Raw genomic sequence first — 16370 nt, 5'->3', positions numbered from 1 at the left:
GCCCCCCTGACGCTCCCCTCCCCCGCTCTATCCTATTTCTGGGGAGCAGAGCTGGCAAGTCAAACAGGTCCCATTTGTCCGTGGAAGAAGAAGGAGGGGGGCCATCTGGTGGTGAAGTCTAGCGTCAGCCCCTTTGTCTGCATGCCAGCCGTGCGGGGCTGGGGGTGGGGCGGGGCATCAGCACCCCGTGCGACCACGAGGGGCCCGGGGTTGAGGCAGGTCTCACGGCAGGTATTCGTCACCTGCATGAGCTTTGTGGTCAGCACAGGTGGCTTCCAGACCTGACCTGCTGCTCATCGGCAACAGTCATTCCCCATCCGCGAGCCTCGGTTTCCTCGCCTGGCAGGTGGCGGCCATTGGCTGTCTCTGGGGCTCAGAGGACGTGAGTCCGTGAGAAGAGCTGGGCCCTCCCAAGTGCAGGGGGCTCAGTCACTGGCAACAGTTATGAGAAAACCCCTAGGAGTGTCTCTTTAACTCTTGGGGTCCTCTTGCCTCCCAGGCCAGCCCTCCGAGGCATGCTGCTCCCGGGACCGTGTCGGGGCCGGGCGAGGCCCCTATGTTGTGGTGGCAGGCCTGGAGGCCACAGATGAGACCCTGGAAGACGTCACAGGATCTGACCGTGGACGGGTGAGGTCGGAGGCTTTCTGCCAGCCCAGGGCTCCAGCCCTACTGCGCGTGGGCGGCGGGAGAAGGGGGTCAAGAAGAGCTTGGAAGAACGTTCTGGAATTAACTGAGAGGGAGATTCGAGGGGATGCACTGTAACAGCCTGAGACCTGGGTGGGGAGTGGGCAGGCAGAGGGTCCCCAGCCCGGGGCCACGGGTCCATCAGGCCGCAGGGAGCCAAGTTGCCCCTCCCAGGCCCCCCTCCCTCCTAGCAGCCCCTCCCCAGCCCAGCCTGTGAGCTGGCCCAGTCTCCTCCCTGGATACATGCACTGAATTAGTATGTCTTGCGGGCCCGGCACTGGTCTAGGCCCAGGGCCCTGCCCCACCCTGTCCCCTAGATCTCCCATGACGACGGAAATGTCCAGTGCTCTTGGAATGTGGCCTGTGGCCTGTGGCTACCGTATTGGACACGCAGGGCTGAGGGGCGTTAGACGATGCCCACGTAGATGTGCAGCGGGATGTGGGGAGGGGAGCACAGTAAAAGGGAACATGAACCGTGTGGGGAAATGGTCAGGGGCTTCTTGAGGAAGTAACGTCTGAGCAGAGATATGCATCGATTGAGAGTAAGCCACGAGGGGATCTGGGGAGGGACATTCTGGGCAGAGGGAAGAGCAGGTGCAAAGGCCCTGGGGTGGCACCAGGCTTGGTGTGCTAGGGAGGCCTGTGTGGCTGGGTGAGGAAGCACCAAGAGCATCAGGAGATGAGGTCTGAGAGGTGTGGGGGACTAAAGAGAGGCAGGGGCTGCTTCACACCTTCCCTTCTCTTCTCTTCCCATCCCTAGCGGACTCCGGCTGAGCCCAGCTTGGATGCGCAGACTTTTCTCCTCATCTGTGGCTGCCCCCCCGGCCAGTACAGGGATGGCTCACTCCTCCCCGTGGAGCTGGCCGGGATTTCAGAGCAGAGGCTAGCAGCTGCCCAGGTCCTGGTGCAGATGTCCACACTCCCTCCCTGGGGGCCGGCCGGGGACCCCCCTTCCCTGCCGCCACTGCTCCTGCTCCAGGAGGCTTCTCCACAAGAATCCCAGATGCGACAGACGCTGGATGCCAGGTTCCCACCTGCTCCTAGAGCCGGAGGACCCACCTGCCGGAATCCCCACTGGAGAAGGGGCCAGAATGCCTCCCTCTGCCACGAGCCCCCCCAGATCTCAAGTCACAAGTTCAAGTCAAGTGTGAAAGGCGCTTGGAAGGAGGGAGGAGGGCCCCCAGAGTGGAGAACCGAGGAGCAGGGGGCGAGGAGGAGTCGGGGCAGGAAGGAGGCAGACCTTGGTGACGAGAGCAAGCTAAGTCAGGAAATCCGACACAACCCGAGCCCGGGGGACGGCGTCAGAGCCCCAGAGGGCGAGCCGGTCGAGAACGGGGCCTCAGAATCCCAGGCCTCTGTCTCCTGCCCTTGGCCCAGGCCAAAGCTCCCATGGCCTCTTTTGCAGGAGGAGGCCTCCGTGTCAACTGATGGTCCCGCACCCCTGAGTAGGAGGCGGAGGGAGGGAGGGCTTTCGTCACTGGAGGAGGAAGAGGCCCCCCCAGCCAGGGCCCAGGGCTCCCAGAGGCCAAGTCCAGGAGGCACTCAGCTCCTTGCAGGGCAGGGCGAGGAGGAAACACTCGTGTGGTCTGCAAATGCTCTGAATCTGCAAGAGGAAAGCCCTGGGGACCAAAGGCAAGGAGAGAAGGAGGAGAAAGCACCGCGTCTAGAAGGGGCTCGTCTGGGCCACAGGGATGTCCCAGGGGAGCCTGGCCCCGAGGAACGTGAGCACCAGGAAACGCTCTCCCCGGTGGCGGAGGGAGGTCTGACACTGTCTCCCCGATCGGCCTTTCCACCCAGGGGAACCGAACCTACCAGTGATCCGTGGGCTCTGAGCCAACAACCTGACAGGTCTGAGCTCAGAAGAGACGAATTTGGGAAGGAGGCAGAAGCTTCTTCCCAGCAACTCTCCATCCTGCAGCGTGGGGGCGGGGGGCAATGGTGGCCAACCTCCACACCGGCTGGAGGAAGCAAGAGCTTGGCTCGGAAACAGCACAGCCCCCCGGAGAATGCTCACTCCCAGCAGGCTTTGGCAAACCAGGGCTCGGATATTTGTTTGGCCAGAGAGGTCAGACCTGGGGGGACCGGCGAAGAGGTCGGACCAGGTGGGACGGAGGTCCTGGGGACCAGCACCGCTCTCCCAGGGATGGTGCCTGATTTAGACGACGTGGGTCCGGGTCCAGAGTGGCCCTCCGAGCTGGGTGGGAACCAGCCCTCTCAGCCACTGAGAGCCCTTGAAGAAGAGAGGAGAAGGTTTCACCAGCTCATTTCTGGGCTGAAACGAGAGAGAAGCCAAGTTTTACGTGACAACGCCGAGCTGCGGGGCGACCGAGAGAGATGCCGTCAAAAAGCGTGCGCCCTCGAGGAAGAGAGGGAGAGAACTGTGACAGAGATCGCGGCCCTCGAACAGAACAACAGCATGCTGCTAGGAGACATCGCGCACTTGAAGAGGGAGCTGGCCCAATACCGGCAGGTCATTTCTGACCTGGAAGACTGCAATGGGAAAAGTTACGGCAAAATTTCCGAGCTCGAAGAGGAGAACGAGCAGCTGAAAGGGCGCCTGGCCCAGCTTCAGAGAGCCACGGCCGAGAGCGCCAGAAAATCCAAGGGTGTGATGGAGCACATCACAATGGAAAACCGGGAGCTCAAGGCGCTGATCTCGGAGCTCGGGGTCACTTCCAAAGAGCTGATGAAGGGTGTGATGCTGGGGGTAGAAGACACGGTCCAGGCCTTCAGGGGGGAGAACGCCCATCTTCTGAGCAGGATCCGCGTCCTGGAGACAGAAGTCGCGTTGGGGGCCAGCACAGCTGGGGGCCGCTTGGTGAGAGCGGAGGAGGGTCCGCAGGGGGAGAGCAAGATGGCGGGGGGCAAGGGGGGTGCTGTGGAAAGGGGGGTGCAGGTGACTCAGCTGTCAGGGCAACTGACCGCAGAAGCCCACGGGCCGCCCTTGGAGGAGAAACCAGGTCTGGCTGGCAGGTGGATGGGGCCTTCCTTACGCATGGAGAATTCCAGAAATGATGGCAATTCAGCTGCCTCGTCGCTGGTGGGGGGAAGTGCTGAGGTTTGGAAAAGGAGGAGAAAAGACCACGGTGTTCTGCAGACCCAGGGCGAGCTCTGAGGGCAAGCAACGGCCCCCAGGTAGGTTGATCTGGAATCGGTGCCTTCTCATCATCTTGCTAACTTTCTAGAGTGCGGAGCGTCCCCTTTCCTCAGGTGAGTGTCCAGCAGCCCTCGGAGGAGGGACGATCATCATCCCCATTTAGCAGATGCGAGAACGCGGGCACAGGGAACTTTAAATAACTTGGGCCGTCAGGTCGCAGGAAGGGTGGACTCCCACCCGGACGGCCCCTTCCTGTGCACAACCTGAGACACAAGCCTGCCCTCTGCTCAGGCTGTTTAGACGGGTGTCGGGTGGGATGGCGGCGGAGGGGGCCGTGTTCAACTTTGACATCAGAGCTCACGTTTTCAGCGGCGCCTGGGTGGCTCAGTCGGTTAAGCGTCCAGCTTTAGCTCAGGTCATGATCTCGCAGATCGTGGGTTCACGCTCCGCGTCGGGCTCTGTGCTGACAGCGCAGAGCCTGGAGCCTGCTTCGGATTCTGTGCCTCCCTTTCTCTACCCCTCCCCCGCTCATACTCTGTCTCTCTCTCAAAAAATAAGTAAACATTAAAAAAATTCTTTTGTTTTTTAAAAAAAAGAGCTCATATTTTCAGATCCAGGAGATTTTCAAGCAGTCCAGGTCCTAATTCTTCACATTGAGTCTCTCTCTCTCTTTTCTCTCTCTCTTTTAAAGATATAATTGACATAGAACATTGTATAAGCTTAAGGTGCACAACGTGTTGACTTGAAACATTTATATGTTTCAATACGATCACCACCATAGGTTGGCTAACACCTCCATCAGGCTCTGCATTGGGTCTTGAAAGGGACAATGGAAAGAACAGGGGCTTTAGGACTCACTCTGAGGTCAAACCCAGCTCTGTGCTTAACCACGTCTGTGATTTGGCCAAGACGTGGGCTTCCCCGGGTCACTGTCCACACGTGTGGACGGTAATCGATGTTTAGGAATCGCAGGAAGAAATGCTCATCACTCTCACGGTGGTCTTGCATATCTGTTAAGACATCTAGCGTTGAGCCCTTTGACCCATATTCTCTCTCTCTCTCTGCAGCAGTTTTGTCATTCGTGGCAAAGGATTCTCTTTGGGTTTTGCTGATTTTCTTCATTTTATGTCTGTCTTTTATTTCACCGGATTCTGTTTACAGAATCGCTCCCTTTCTTCCCCTTTGTTTTGACTTAGTTGGCTGCTCTTTTTCTTGCGTCTTGTGTTGAAAGCTTAGATCGTTGATTTTCAGCAGGTTCTTCTTTTGTGATCTGTGCACTTAAGTCTTTGCAATGCTCGCTGAGCACTGTTTCAGCTACGTTCCCCACATTTTGATATGTTGTGCTTTATGTCTATTTGGTTCAAAGTAGTTTCTAATTCCTGTTTGCGGCATCTCTCTTGGCCCATGGGTTATTCAGAAACGTGTTGCTGAGTTCCCAAGCACCTGCTGACTTTTTTGGTTATGTTTTCGTTACTGATTTGTAGTTTTATTTCACTGCGGTCAGAAAACATACACTATATTGTTTCAGTTGTTTTAAAGTTTGAATTTGTTCTAGCGACCAGGTTATAGTCTATTTTGGTAGGTATCCTGGAGGTCCTTGTAAGGAGTGAATATTCCAGAGTTCTTGAGGATTGTGATCAGTCTAAGGTGGTTAATTGTGCTAATCAGATATTCTGTGTCTTCACCAACATTTTGTCCATGTGTTTTGTTATTTACACAGATACGTTTGCAATCTCTGAGTGTGCATTTGTGTATTTCTTCTTGGCGTTATATTAGTTTTGACTCATATATTTGGAAATTTTCTTTAACGTTTATTTATTTTTGAGAGAGAGAGAGAGAGAGAACAAGAGAGGACAGAGGATCTGAAGTCAGCTCCTTGCTGTCCACGCAGAGCCCAATGCGGGGCTCAAACTCGTGAAACTGTGAGATCGTGACCTGAGCCGAAGTTAGACGCTCAACCGACTGAGCCACCCAGGTGCCCGTGGAAACTATTTATAAGATACACGCAGACTTAAAATTACGTTTTCCTGCTGACTTGATTCTTTGATCGTGATGAAGGGTCCCTCGTTATCTCTCAGCCTTCTTGCCCAAATTATACTTTGACCTTAAAGTAGGCACATCAGCTTCTTTCCCTTAGTGTTTTCATGGAATCTTCAACTTCTTGTACACCATTCATCCTTTTGCATTCAACCCATGGGCATCCTCGAAATAGCACGTGACTGGTGTGTTTTCGCTTAGCTCAGTTCCACAGCCTCTGCTTTTCAGTTCAGGTGTTCGGTCCACGTACATTTCATGCATGTGATGAAGAATTGGGTTTTTGTTCTGTCTGTTCTGTTCTGTTTCTCCTTTCTGGCCTTTGCTTTTGGTATTCATAAATATTTTCTATTATTCATTTTTCTTCTCCGTTAGCTCATTCTGTTCCTCATTCTTTCAGTATTTGCCCTAGAGGTTTCAAAGTGTACCTGTTAATTATTTAAATGTACCTTACATTAGTACGTTTACCACGTAATGCAGAAGTCCCAAATAAGTGAATAATTATTAATGATGAATGCAAAAATTTTAATAGTTTATCTCCATTCCTCTTTCTTCTTTTCTTCATTTTTAGCATATATATTATGTCTCTGTCTAATAAATGTCACGAGGCATTGTTACTGTTGTTGTTTAAAGCAAGCAATGATCTACGTTTCCCCATATGTCCTCACGTTTCTGTGCTGTGCATTCAGTCGTGGGGATCTGTTTTCCTTCTGTCTGAAGAACTTGGTTGTTTCTTCTGGTGAGGATCTGGATTTCGAATTTTAGGTAGGCAGATATTTCCCCCTCTTTTGGCCCTTGGAAGATCTCATTTCATTGCCTTCTGGCTCCCATAGCTTCTGTTCAAAAATTGGTTGTGTTTTTATTCTAGTTCTTTTTTTTTTTTTTTTTTTTGCTTGGTTTTGTTTTTCTGAAATGCATGTGTTATTTTGTCTCTGACTGCTTTAAGATTTCCTTTTTATCTTTGGCTTTTGGCAATTTGACTATGATGTGCCTGGTGTGGTTTTATTTATATTTATCCTGCTTGCATTTTTGTGAGCGTCTTAAAATGGTAGACTCAAGGGGTTTTTTTTATCAAATGTGGAGAATTTGGGGTCGTTATTTATTCAAATATGTTGCTCTGTCCTATTTTTCTCTCATTTCCTGGATATCCAGAGTTTTTGACTCTATCCCACATCTTTGGAAACTGTTCTGTTTCTTCCTTTTTAAAAAATATTTGTGCATTAGTTTGGATTTTCTATTGACCTGTGTTTAGTTCACTAATCCTGTGTTCTCTTGTGTCCTATCTTCTGATAATTCCATCCTATGAGTTCTTAATTTCATTTGTTCTATTTTTCGGCTCTAGAATATCCATTTTATCCTTCTTAAACAGATTCTGATTCTCTATTGAAATACCCCCATCTTTTCATTCATTTTGTCTATCTTTCCTATATTAAAAAAAAAATCTTTTTTACCATTTAGTCATTTTTGAGAGACAGAGAGAGGCAGGGTGCGAGCAGGGCAGGGGCAGAGAGAGAGGGAGACACAGAATCCGAAGCAGGTTCCAGGCTCCAAGCTGTCAGCACAGAGCCCGACGTGGGGCTCAAACCCACAAACCATGAGACCATGACCTGAGCTGAAGTGAGATGCTTAACCAACCGAGCCCCAGGCACCCCAATCTTTCCTATATTTTGAAGGTCTTGTCTGCTAATGCCAATAGCTAGATATCTCTGGGTCTGTTTGTTTCTTGGTTAAGTCCCATTTTCCATCTTCTTCATGTGTCTGGTAATTTTCAAAAACTTTTTTATGTTGGACATCGTGTAGGATGAGATGTGGTAGAGACTCCTGATTATTAGCTCCCTCTAAAGGATGTTGAGTGTGTCTTCTTCTGGCAGGTAGTGGGATGATCAGCAGACCGTATCATTCCTGTGCAGGTGTATGTGAGTTTCAACCCAGTCCTAGGGCCTGATTGTCCTCCTATGGTGTGGACCTTGCTCCTGGGTCCCGGACTTTCAGTGGTAGCAGCTGAGGCCCCTGAGTATTTGCCGAGGACACTCAACTGGGGCTTGGCCAAAAGTCTGCCAACTTGGTGACAGTGTGCGACCGCTGAAGTCTCTTCAGCAATTGGCCGACCAGTTGCTCTCCTTTGCGAGGCCCCAGAGTCCCACACTCTGCTGCTCAGCTTAGGATTCAGCCAAGGACCCAAGGGGGCATTTCCAGGGCAGTGCCAGGCTCTCTCCTTCCTGTTACTTTGTTCCCCAGACCCAGATATCAGAGCGCCTCTGAACCCCAGCCTCTGAGCCCTCCATCTAGCAGGACCACCACACGGCCTGGGCTCCACTCCTGACCCAGGCTTTGGAAAATGCTCCAGAGAGAAATCCAGGGAGAAATGGAGCTCACCTTGATGTACATCCTTTCCCTCCAGGATTGTAGCCCTGCCTCGGCTGCCACTCAATGCTTGCAAAGAATTGCTTTATGCATTTCTCCAGATTCTGTAGCTGTCCAATCTCAGCCAGTGAGACCTGCTAGGGACTGGACTCGGAAGGAAGGCATATCAAGCTAAGCATTTCAAGGTGGGGAAGGAACAACAGGCAGAGAGCTTTTCAGGCAGAGGGGGAAGTAAGTGGCAAGGCCCTGGGGCAGGAGTGAGCCTGGCTCACTGGAAGAACAGAGGAGCCAGCGTGGTGGGATCACGTGGGCAAGGGTGGGTGTGGTGTGAGACGGGGCAGAGGGGGGACAGCCTGCAGGCCCCCGTTGGGATCCTTTGTACGTGCAATGGGAAGCCGCTGGCGGGTTTTAAGCAGGAGAACAACATGGTTCAATTTCTTTTGTAAAAAGATCACTGTGTGCTGTGAGGCAAAGGGCCAGGGGGATGCAGGGGAACAGTCAAGACGACTTTGCAGTCAAGAGATGATGCCAAGACACGATGCCAGAGCGGAGGAATTTGGAGCTGAAAGAAGGGAGGATTCCGGACAAGAACCAGAGTTGAAAGAAATGAGGTTTGTGGATGGACAAGAGGCAGAGCATGAGGAAGCCTCCCCTTTCCATCATCCGGAGTCAAAACCCGATCGGGTTGTTCTTTTGCTTCAAACCCGTCTGTCTCTTCCTCTTGCACTTGGTGTGAACTCCACCTTCCTCCTGGCGGATCGTGAGCCCGGGAGCCTTGGCTACTGCTGCATACGCCCTACCCTCTGCACGCTGGCGTCCTTGCTCTGCCCCTCCTCGACCCCACTTCCTCCTGGGACCTGTGGCTCATCTGTGGGGTCTTCTTTTGGGGGGCATCTCCTCCTGGCACCCCAGGACGGCCTCAGGGTGGAGGCGTGATGCCATTTTCATAGCGTGTCGTGGCTCACAGTGGGGACCTTTACACCACGGAAATCGGCAAATGCTACAGGTTTGTGTGGCCCTTGACCCGCCCACAGAGCAGCTGTGACACGTTCGTCACCGCCTGCCTGGATGGCAGTGGGTGCCTCTGGTTCAGTGCCTCCTGGCCTTCCCCTTACCACACCCTGCCAGTCCCCCCCTGCAGACAGAGCTCCCAGAGGGCCGTGTGCACCGTGGCTCTCAGCCCAAGTACGGCGTGTGGCTGGAGCCTGTGCCGATAGTCTGTTAGGGAACAAGTGGGTCACGGGGGCCGTTCACCAGGCTGCTGGCCCCCACCCCACACGTGCATTCTCTTTAGAACGCACGGGGGGTTTTCTCTCAGGATCCTTGGGGCAAAGCCCTCGTCCAAGTCCTGGAGGGGAGGGGGGGCCGGGGGGGGGGGACACAGCAAAGGCACCAAACTTCCCAGAAAGGCCAAGTTGTTTTGCAAGTCTTAGGGCCGGATTCCATGGAGCCATCCGGAGAACCCATCTGTTCCTGACAGGGCCCAGCCTGTGCGTCTCAGGCCCACGCTCTGTGAATTTCTATTAATTAGAAGAAAACCACATCCTGCTCTCGGATTCCTTGCTAACGAGGCGGAGGCCTCATCAGCCGTGGGGCAGGCTGTGTCCTCAACACGGTGTTCTCTCTCTTCTCCCGGCAGGATGGCTCACAACCCGGGGCCAGGAGCGCAAGGCAGGCATGGCCTTCCCAGGCCTCAGATTCCCAGGGCGGCTGCCTTAGTTGGAAGGTGGACCACCCCAGTGAGGACGAGGGTCCGGGAAGCCTCGAGCTCCTGGGCTCCCGCGAATGGAGCCGTGATTAGCAGATTTGCTCCTTCACAGGCCACTTTCTCATGGGAACTGGGAGCTTCTTGATACTCTGGGTCCTGGACCCAGAAAACCCCCTCCCTGGTGATCCCACGGAAGGGCTCAGAGTCTGGGCAGGAGCCGTGTGTCAGAGTCTCTATCACGGCCTCGGTTACAGCAGCAGAATCTTAGAATGACCTGCACCTCCAGCACGGTGCAGAAGGCTTCCCGTGTGCTAACACAGTGTTTTCAGTATTCTTTACTAATTTGGAAAAACGCTCATGGCATGGTATTAAAGGGGAGAAGCAGGATGCAAAATACATGGTGTGTTCAATGTTATGTAGAAAAGAATGTGTGTGTGTGCGTGCCTGAGTGTACGTGTCTCCGTATAGAAGTTACTAGAAAATAAAACCGTAGAGTCCAGAACCATCAGGGGACGTAGCATCACTGTCATTTAATCACCCTTCCCAGAGTGCTAAATTACCTCTCCTTCCCGCCTTTCTGCCTCCCAGAAGGTTCCCATAACGTCCATATGAAAGCTGCCCATGTCTGACCCAAAAAGAGTGAGAGACAATTAGGTACTGGTTTAAGAAAAGTGGGGAAAATGCAGTATCCTCTTTTATATCAACAGATGATGCTTTTTTAAAAATTTTTTTTTCAACGTTTTTTATTTATTTTTGGGACAGAGAGAGACAGAGCATGAACGGGGGAGGGGCAGAGAGAGAGGGAGACACAGAATCGGAAACAGGCTCCAGGCTCCGAGCCATCAGCCCAGAGCCTGACGCGGGGCTCGAACTCACGGACCGCGAGATCGTGACCTGGCTGAAGTCGGACGCTTAACCGACTGTGCCACCCAGGCGCCCCTCAACAGATGATGCTTTAATGTGATAAGCATCTCGTAATTGGATTTGAACCTTAAATTCCATTCATTATACTTTTTTTCAGCGGCGTGGTGACCGAAATTGATTGAAATAGATTCTGGAATGCCATGCCATTTTACGTATTTTTGAAAATATATGCAAAAGATATAGATAGATACATGTGTCTCTTGAAAATCACACTCGAGAATGTTATTCTCTAATTCTCTAGACGCCCCCAACACCCTGATTCCCAGCATGGGCCACACACACACACACACACACACACACACATGCGTAAGGAAGGGCATAGCAGAAAGACTGGAGAAAATACACGGATGATCACAATGATTACTCTGGCTAATAGGATGTGGGGTGACTTCTGCCACTTTATTTTCTAAAAATTTTCACTTGAGAAAAAAAACGTAGGCAGAAAAAGAATTAAGAAAGAAAACGGATCCTGTTTGTTTGCTAAGGCAAGTTGCTTTGGAAGATAAGCTAACCTAAGCATTTCACGCGATCTGTGATTTCCGCCGCTGCAGGGCACGGAGACAGACACCCCCAAAGAGGACCTCAGGCTGTGCATTGGGCACCTCCAGCACCAGGTGCTGACCCTGCGGTGCCAGCTCAGAGACCAGGCTTCTGCCCACCGGGTACTGCAGGTGTCACATGGGGAAGCCACCCGCCTCCGGGACCAGCTCAAGGGCGAGGTAGGCTGGGCCCGCAGGTTCTTTCCCGCCTGTGAATGAAACGTTCCCAGGCTCCAGGGAGTTTTGAGAATAGAAGAATCAGGCAAGACGTCACCATTCCCAGCGGTTTTTGCTAGTATTTATTAGATGTCTCAAGTAAAGAACGGTGTGGGGAAGGAATCCCTCCACCCAGCTGACTTCTGTTCCATCTAAAGGTGGTAAATACGCGTTAATGGTTTCCTAAAAAGTCTAACAGCTTTTCAACTGTTACGTAAATAAAAGTCCTTCCTCTGTAGGAATGAAGCCAGTGTCCACTGTTCATTGTCTTGTCCATCATGATGGAGACGTGAATGTTCACGGGTGATAAAATTGCATAGAACTTAGTACACACACACACACACACACAGTACGAGTAGAACTGAAGAAACCTGAGTAATATTGGAAGATTATACCAGCGTCAGTATAAATGACATGATAATGTTGTAACATACAATAATTTTACAAAATGCTCCCCTTGGCAAAAACAGGGCAAAATTCTCTGTATTATTAAAATTTTTTTTTCTTTTTCAACGTTTTTTATTTTTTATTTTTGGGACAGAGAGAGACAGAGCATGAACGGGGGAGGGGCAGAGAGAGAGGGAGACACAGAATCGGAAACAGGCTCCAGGCTCCGAGCCATCGGCCCAGAGCCCGACGCGGGGCTCGAACTCACGGACCGCGAGATCGTGACCTGGCTGAAGTCGGACGCTTAACCGACTGTGCCACCCAGGCGCCCCAAAATTCTCTGTATTATTACTTACAAGTGCATGTAGATCTATAATTAGCTATTTTCTTAAAATGCAAAAAAAAAATTAGTTCGTGTCCCCCTTTGGCCCCAACCCCTTCTGACCTCCAGTATTTTTTTCAGCCTTATCTACTCATATTTAGTATATGTATGGATGCATACACAAAAGTGAAATTATACCACCCCAAAATATTCTGCACCTTGATTTTTATCATTTAATAAAAATATTGGTAATATTTCCATATCAACACCTACAGACTGACCTCATTTTTAAAAAATCTGGCATATTATTTTTTCAAGAGGCCAAACCATAACTTATTTAACCAATTCTTTGTTTATGGAAATCCGAATTGTTTCTGTTTCTTTGCTTTACAAACAAAGCTCAGTGAACCTTTCTATACCCCTGTCTTAGGATATGTTTCTGCTACGTATGCAAAGGGTAACGTTCTAGCAGAATAATTACTGGGTCAAAGGATATGTACATAATTGACTTTGAAACATAAAGGCAAAGAACCCTCCAAAGTGACTACATCATTTATGCTTCCACCAAGAATAAATGAGTGTAGTGTTTGCCCACACTTGGTACCCCGAATGTTATCACACTTTACATGTTTTTGACAAGCTGATGGATGGAAAACACATCATCAACATTGTGATGTAATTTCTGGCTCCTTTCCCGTGCAGTCTCTGTATAATCAGATGCATTTATACTAAGTCTCATGTCCACATTGCTTCGTAGCCTTTGTACCCAATTTTTTTTTTCCTGTGTGGTAATCTATCGGCTGGGTGCGATGTTCATTCCCCTGTTGTTGGATCTATGGTTATTTCCATTCATTTATAAATTCCTGTTTATATGCAAGAGCTCAGAGAACTGGGGGCGTACTGGCCCCGAGTGGAGATGTTGTTGATTCTTAACAGATATTGAAGAATGCCTTTCCGTAGCACTGTCACCTGCTTCCAAAGCCAAGGCAATAACCAGTGTTTCTCACTGTGCCTCAGCCAGCAAGGGAGGGACCGTCCCTTTTCCCTCCTGTCACTGAGGTGTGAGAAATATAACCCTCGCTACACATGGTAGGGCTTTTTACCATATCCAATGTATTTTGAAGTCTGGTTTTCATTATTTTCCATCTTTTTTCTCTCTCTGCCCTTCAGTTCGAATATTCCTTCCTAACCCATCTTCTAGTTGATGCTTTTCGGGAGCATTGAGTTTACTCATAAACTCATTATTTTAGTTCTTAATTTCAGGGGTTGTATGTTGCAGTCCTCGTATTTCCATTTGGTTCCTTTTGGTTTTCAGCTCAATGAAATTCTTGTAATGTGATGATGGAACTTTTCAGTCACACTTAGTTACCTTAAGATGGGTCTCTGATTGCTGGTTCGAGGCCCCAACCTCTCCGCAAGCTCCCCGACGCTCCCTACTGTCTGTTTGGTGATCGCCATCCCCGTGGGCACGACGTGGTGTCTCAGTGTGGTTTGATTTACATTTCCCCAGTGGTATTTTCTCCCACCTGTTGTCTGTTTACTCTCTTCTCATTCACGTTTTCATGGCAAATGCCCCACCACACGGCGCCCAGCAACACATTCTTGCTATTTCCTAAGCGGAAGCCGAGAGATGGTTGAATCCAAGCCTGCAAATATTATTGAGTGCCTTTTGAATGCAAGACAGTCGGCTTGGAGCTGGTATTTTACAGTTTGATTACATTCGGGAAGGTATATGCCAAAAAAATAGCTATATAGAAATGTTCATTGAAGCCTGTCTGTGAAACAAAGAAACAATATAAACTTTCACAAAGAATCGGTTAAATAGATTATGTTTCAGCCTCGTGATGAAATAATATGCAAGATTTTAAAAGAACATGGTCCGTTTGTATGAAATGACATAGAAATAATGCCATGATTTTATTTTATTTTGTTTTGTTTTGTTTTAATATTTATTTATTTATTATGAGAGAGAGAGCACAGGAGTTGGGGAGGGGCAGAGAGAGAGAGAGAGAGAGAATCCCAAGCAGGCTCCGTGCTGTCAGCACAGAGCCCAACTTGGGGCTCGATCTCATGAACCGTGAGATCATGACCTGAGCTGAAATCAAGAACTGAATCGCTTCCCCATGAAGCGATTTTTTTTGGTGCTGTGTTAACCTCTGGGAATCCGAGCCAGACACCCTGGGTCCTAATCCTGGCTCAGCCACTCACTAGCACTGTGACCTTGTGCAAATCACCTCTCTTTCTGCCTCGGTCTTCTTGTCTGTAGAGTGGGGGTCCTATCAGAGCCCACCCAATTAGTGAGGATTGCAGCGAGGAGTCTGTGAATTGTCCCCTGTGAATTGTCAGCTGAACTGACGGAGCCGCCCAGGCGACCCAAGATAACACGATGATTTAAAATCAAACGGCAATCCAAGATGTAAGACATTTGAATAGCACAGTTTTGTATGTGTAGGCATTGTGAGGGCGGGTATGGAAGGCTGAAAACAGCGTTAGAGGTCAGAGGAGGTCGGGAAGAGGAAAAAGGACTTTTATTTGTGTAGCTTTCTTTGTGCCGACTACAGAGGGAATGAGAGGGTGAGGCAGAAGGCCTGACATAGCAGCCCTCTTGTTCTGTCTTACGATTTGGTGGGTCAGCAGTTCGGACGGGACGCGGCCGGACAGCTCCGCCCCACAAAGCATCGATGGGAGTCACCCGCTGGTATTCAGCTGCGTGCGGGGCGAGGCTGGAGGGTCCGAGGTGGCTTTCCTCCTGTGCCTGGTGCCTCTGCCAGTTCGTAATAACGGTTTACCTTCAGTGAGTGCTAACTGGATGTTCTAAGCACTTCACAGGGGACAATTCACAGACTCCTCGCTGCAATCCTCACTAATTGGGTGGGCTCTGATAGGACCCCCACTCTACAGACAAGAAGACCGAGGCAGAAAGAGAGGTGATTTGCACAAGGTCACAGTGCTAGTGAGTGGCTGAGCCAGGATTAGGACCCAGGGTGTCTGGCTTGGATTCCCAGAGGTTAACACAGCACCAAAAAAAATCGCTTCATGGGGAATCCGGGAAGGCTTCCTTCTGGAAGGAAGAGGGAACAGAGCTGGCCGGGCACCTGCAATCTGGCAGAGCTCATTCGTAGCGCTCAGAGCATCCTTCCCCGCCCAGATCTCACCGGGCAGGTGACGGGCAAGGCCCCCGCTCCCCACTGAGAACCACCCCCCCACCACCACTGTGGGAAGAGAGGGGACCAGAGCCAACCTCTCTGAGCCCAGCTCCCCTGGGGAGGCTCAGGCTGTGTCAACGGGGGCTGGGCATTATCAACCATGTTGGTTCTCTTTCAGCTTGAGGAACTTCAGAGAAAGCAACACGAGGCAAATTCGGCCGTGGCTCCTTTGAAGGTAATGATGTCTGTGAGATCGATACGCGATGTCCCTTTCCAAAAAAAATAAATAAATAAGATAAAATAACGAGCTTAGTATCTTCCCCATTCTAGATGTAGTCCGTGTCTATTATGAAATAAAACCGGAAAGAAAAATGGGAGAGACAAATACCACCCTAAATCCCCGTTTGAACCTTTCATTAATTTTCTTCCAGTATATTTTGCGTGTGTCTGAGGCCCCACCACACCTCCCTGTCCGTGTCCTGCTTTCCTACCTGAGAGCGTGACCCAGAGGGACTGTCCCCGTCTGTCCCGACCTCTGAAGCTATGGCACGTGCTGGCCGAATGCACGAGGCCCTGGTGTTTTGGGGTGGTGCGATCCAGGGGACCCGGGGCCTCCACCTCAGGCCACCCTCCTGCCCTGCCAGCCGGTACTGGGTGCCCAAGCATCACTGCCTAGGGAATGTTCCTTGGCCTCCGGGCTGGGCTGGGCCGGAAGTCCTGGCAGGAATAGATGGTCACCTGCTCTTCTGATGGAGCAGGAGGGCACATCAGGAGGGAAGGGACTCGCCCAGGGCCACCCTCGAATGAGGAGGGTCTATCTGTCACCCCCTCCAGACATGCCCAGATGTGGGAGGTCATTTCATGGCAGGAGGGTCCCCTCTCGCACCATTCATGCAGCAGATCCCTCCCAGGGGCCATAGTGTGCCCAGCAATGGCACAGTGATGGTGC

The 16370-nt window shown here is 50.8% G+C and overlaps 1 protein-coding gene across 1 annotated transcript in view; it reads left to right on the top strand.

The window, feature by feature from the left end:
- The window catches only part of C3H4orf50 (chromosome 3 C4orf50 homolog), a 55186-nt gene that overhangs the window by 21489 nt on the left and 17327 nt on the right, over nt 1-16370 (top strand). The window contains 5 exon segments of the mRNA XM_058723130.1: nt 500-627; nt 1445-3725; nt 3728-3819; nt 11363-11530; nt 15600-15656. Of these exon segments, the coding sequence (XP_058579113.1) occupies nt 500-627; nt 1445-3725; nt 3728-3819; nt 11363-11530; nt 15600-15656 (2726 nt within the window).

The sequence above is a fragment of the Neofelis nebulosa genome, chromosome 3, assembly GCF_028018385.1.
Source record: "Neofelis nebulosa isolate mNeoNeb1 chromosome 3, mNeoNeb1.pri, whole genome shotgun sequence".
NCBI classification, from domain to species: Eukaryota; Metazoa; Chordata; class Mammalia; order Carnivora; family Felidae; genus Neofelis; species Neofelis nebulosa.
This window is presented reverse-complemented; position numbering and strand designations above follow the sequence as displayed.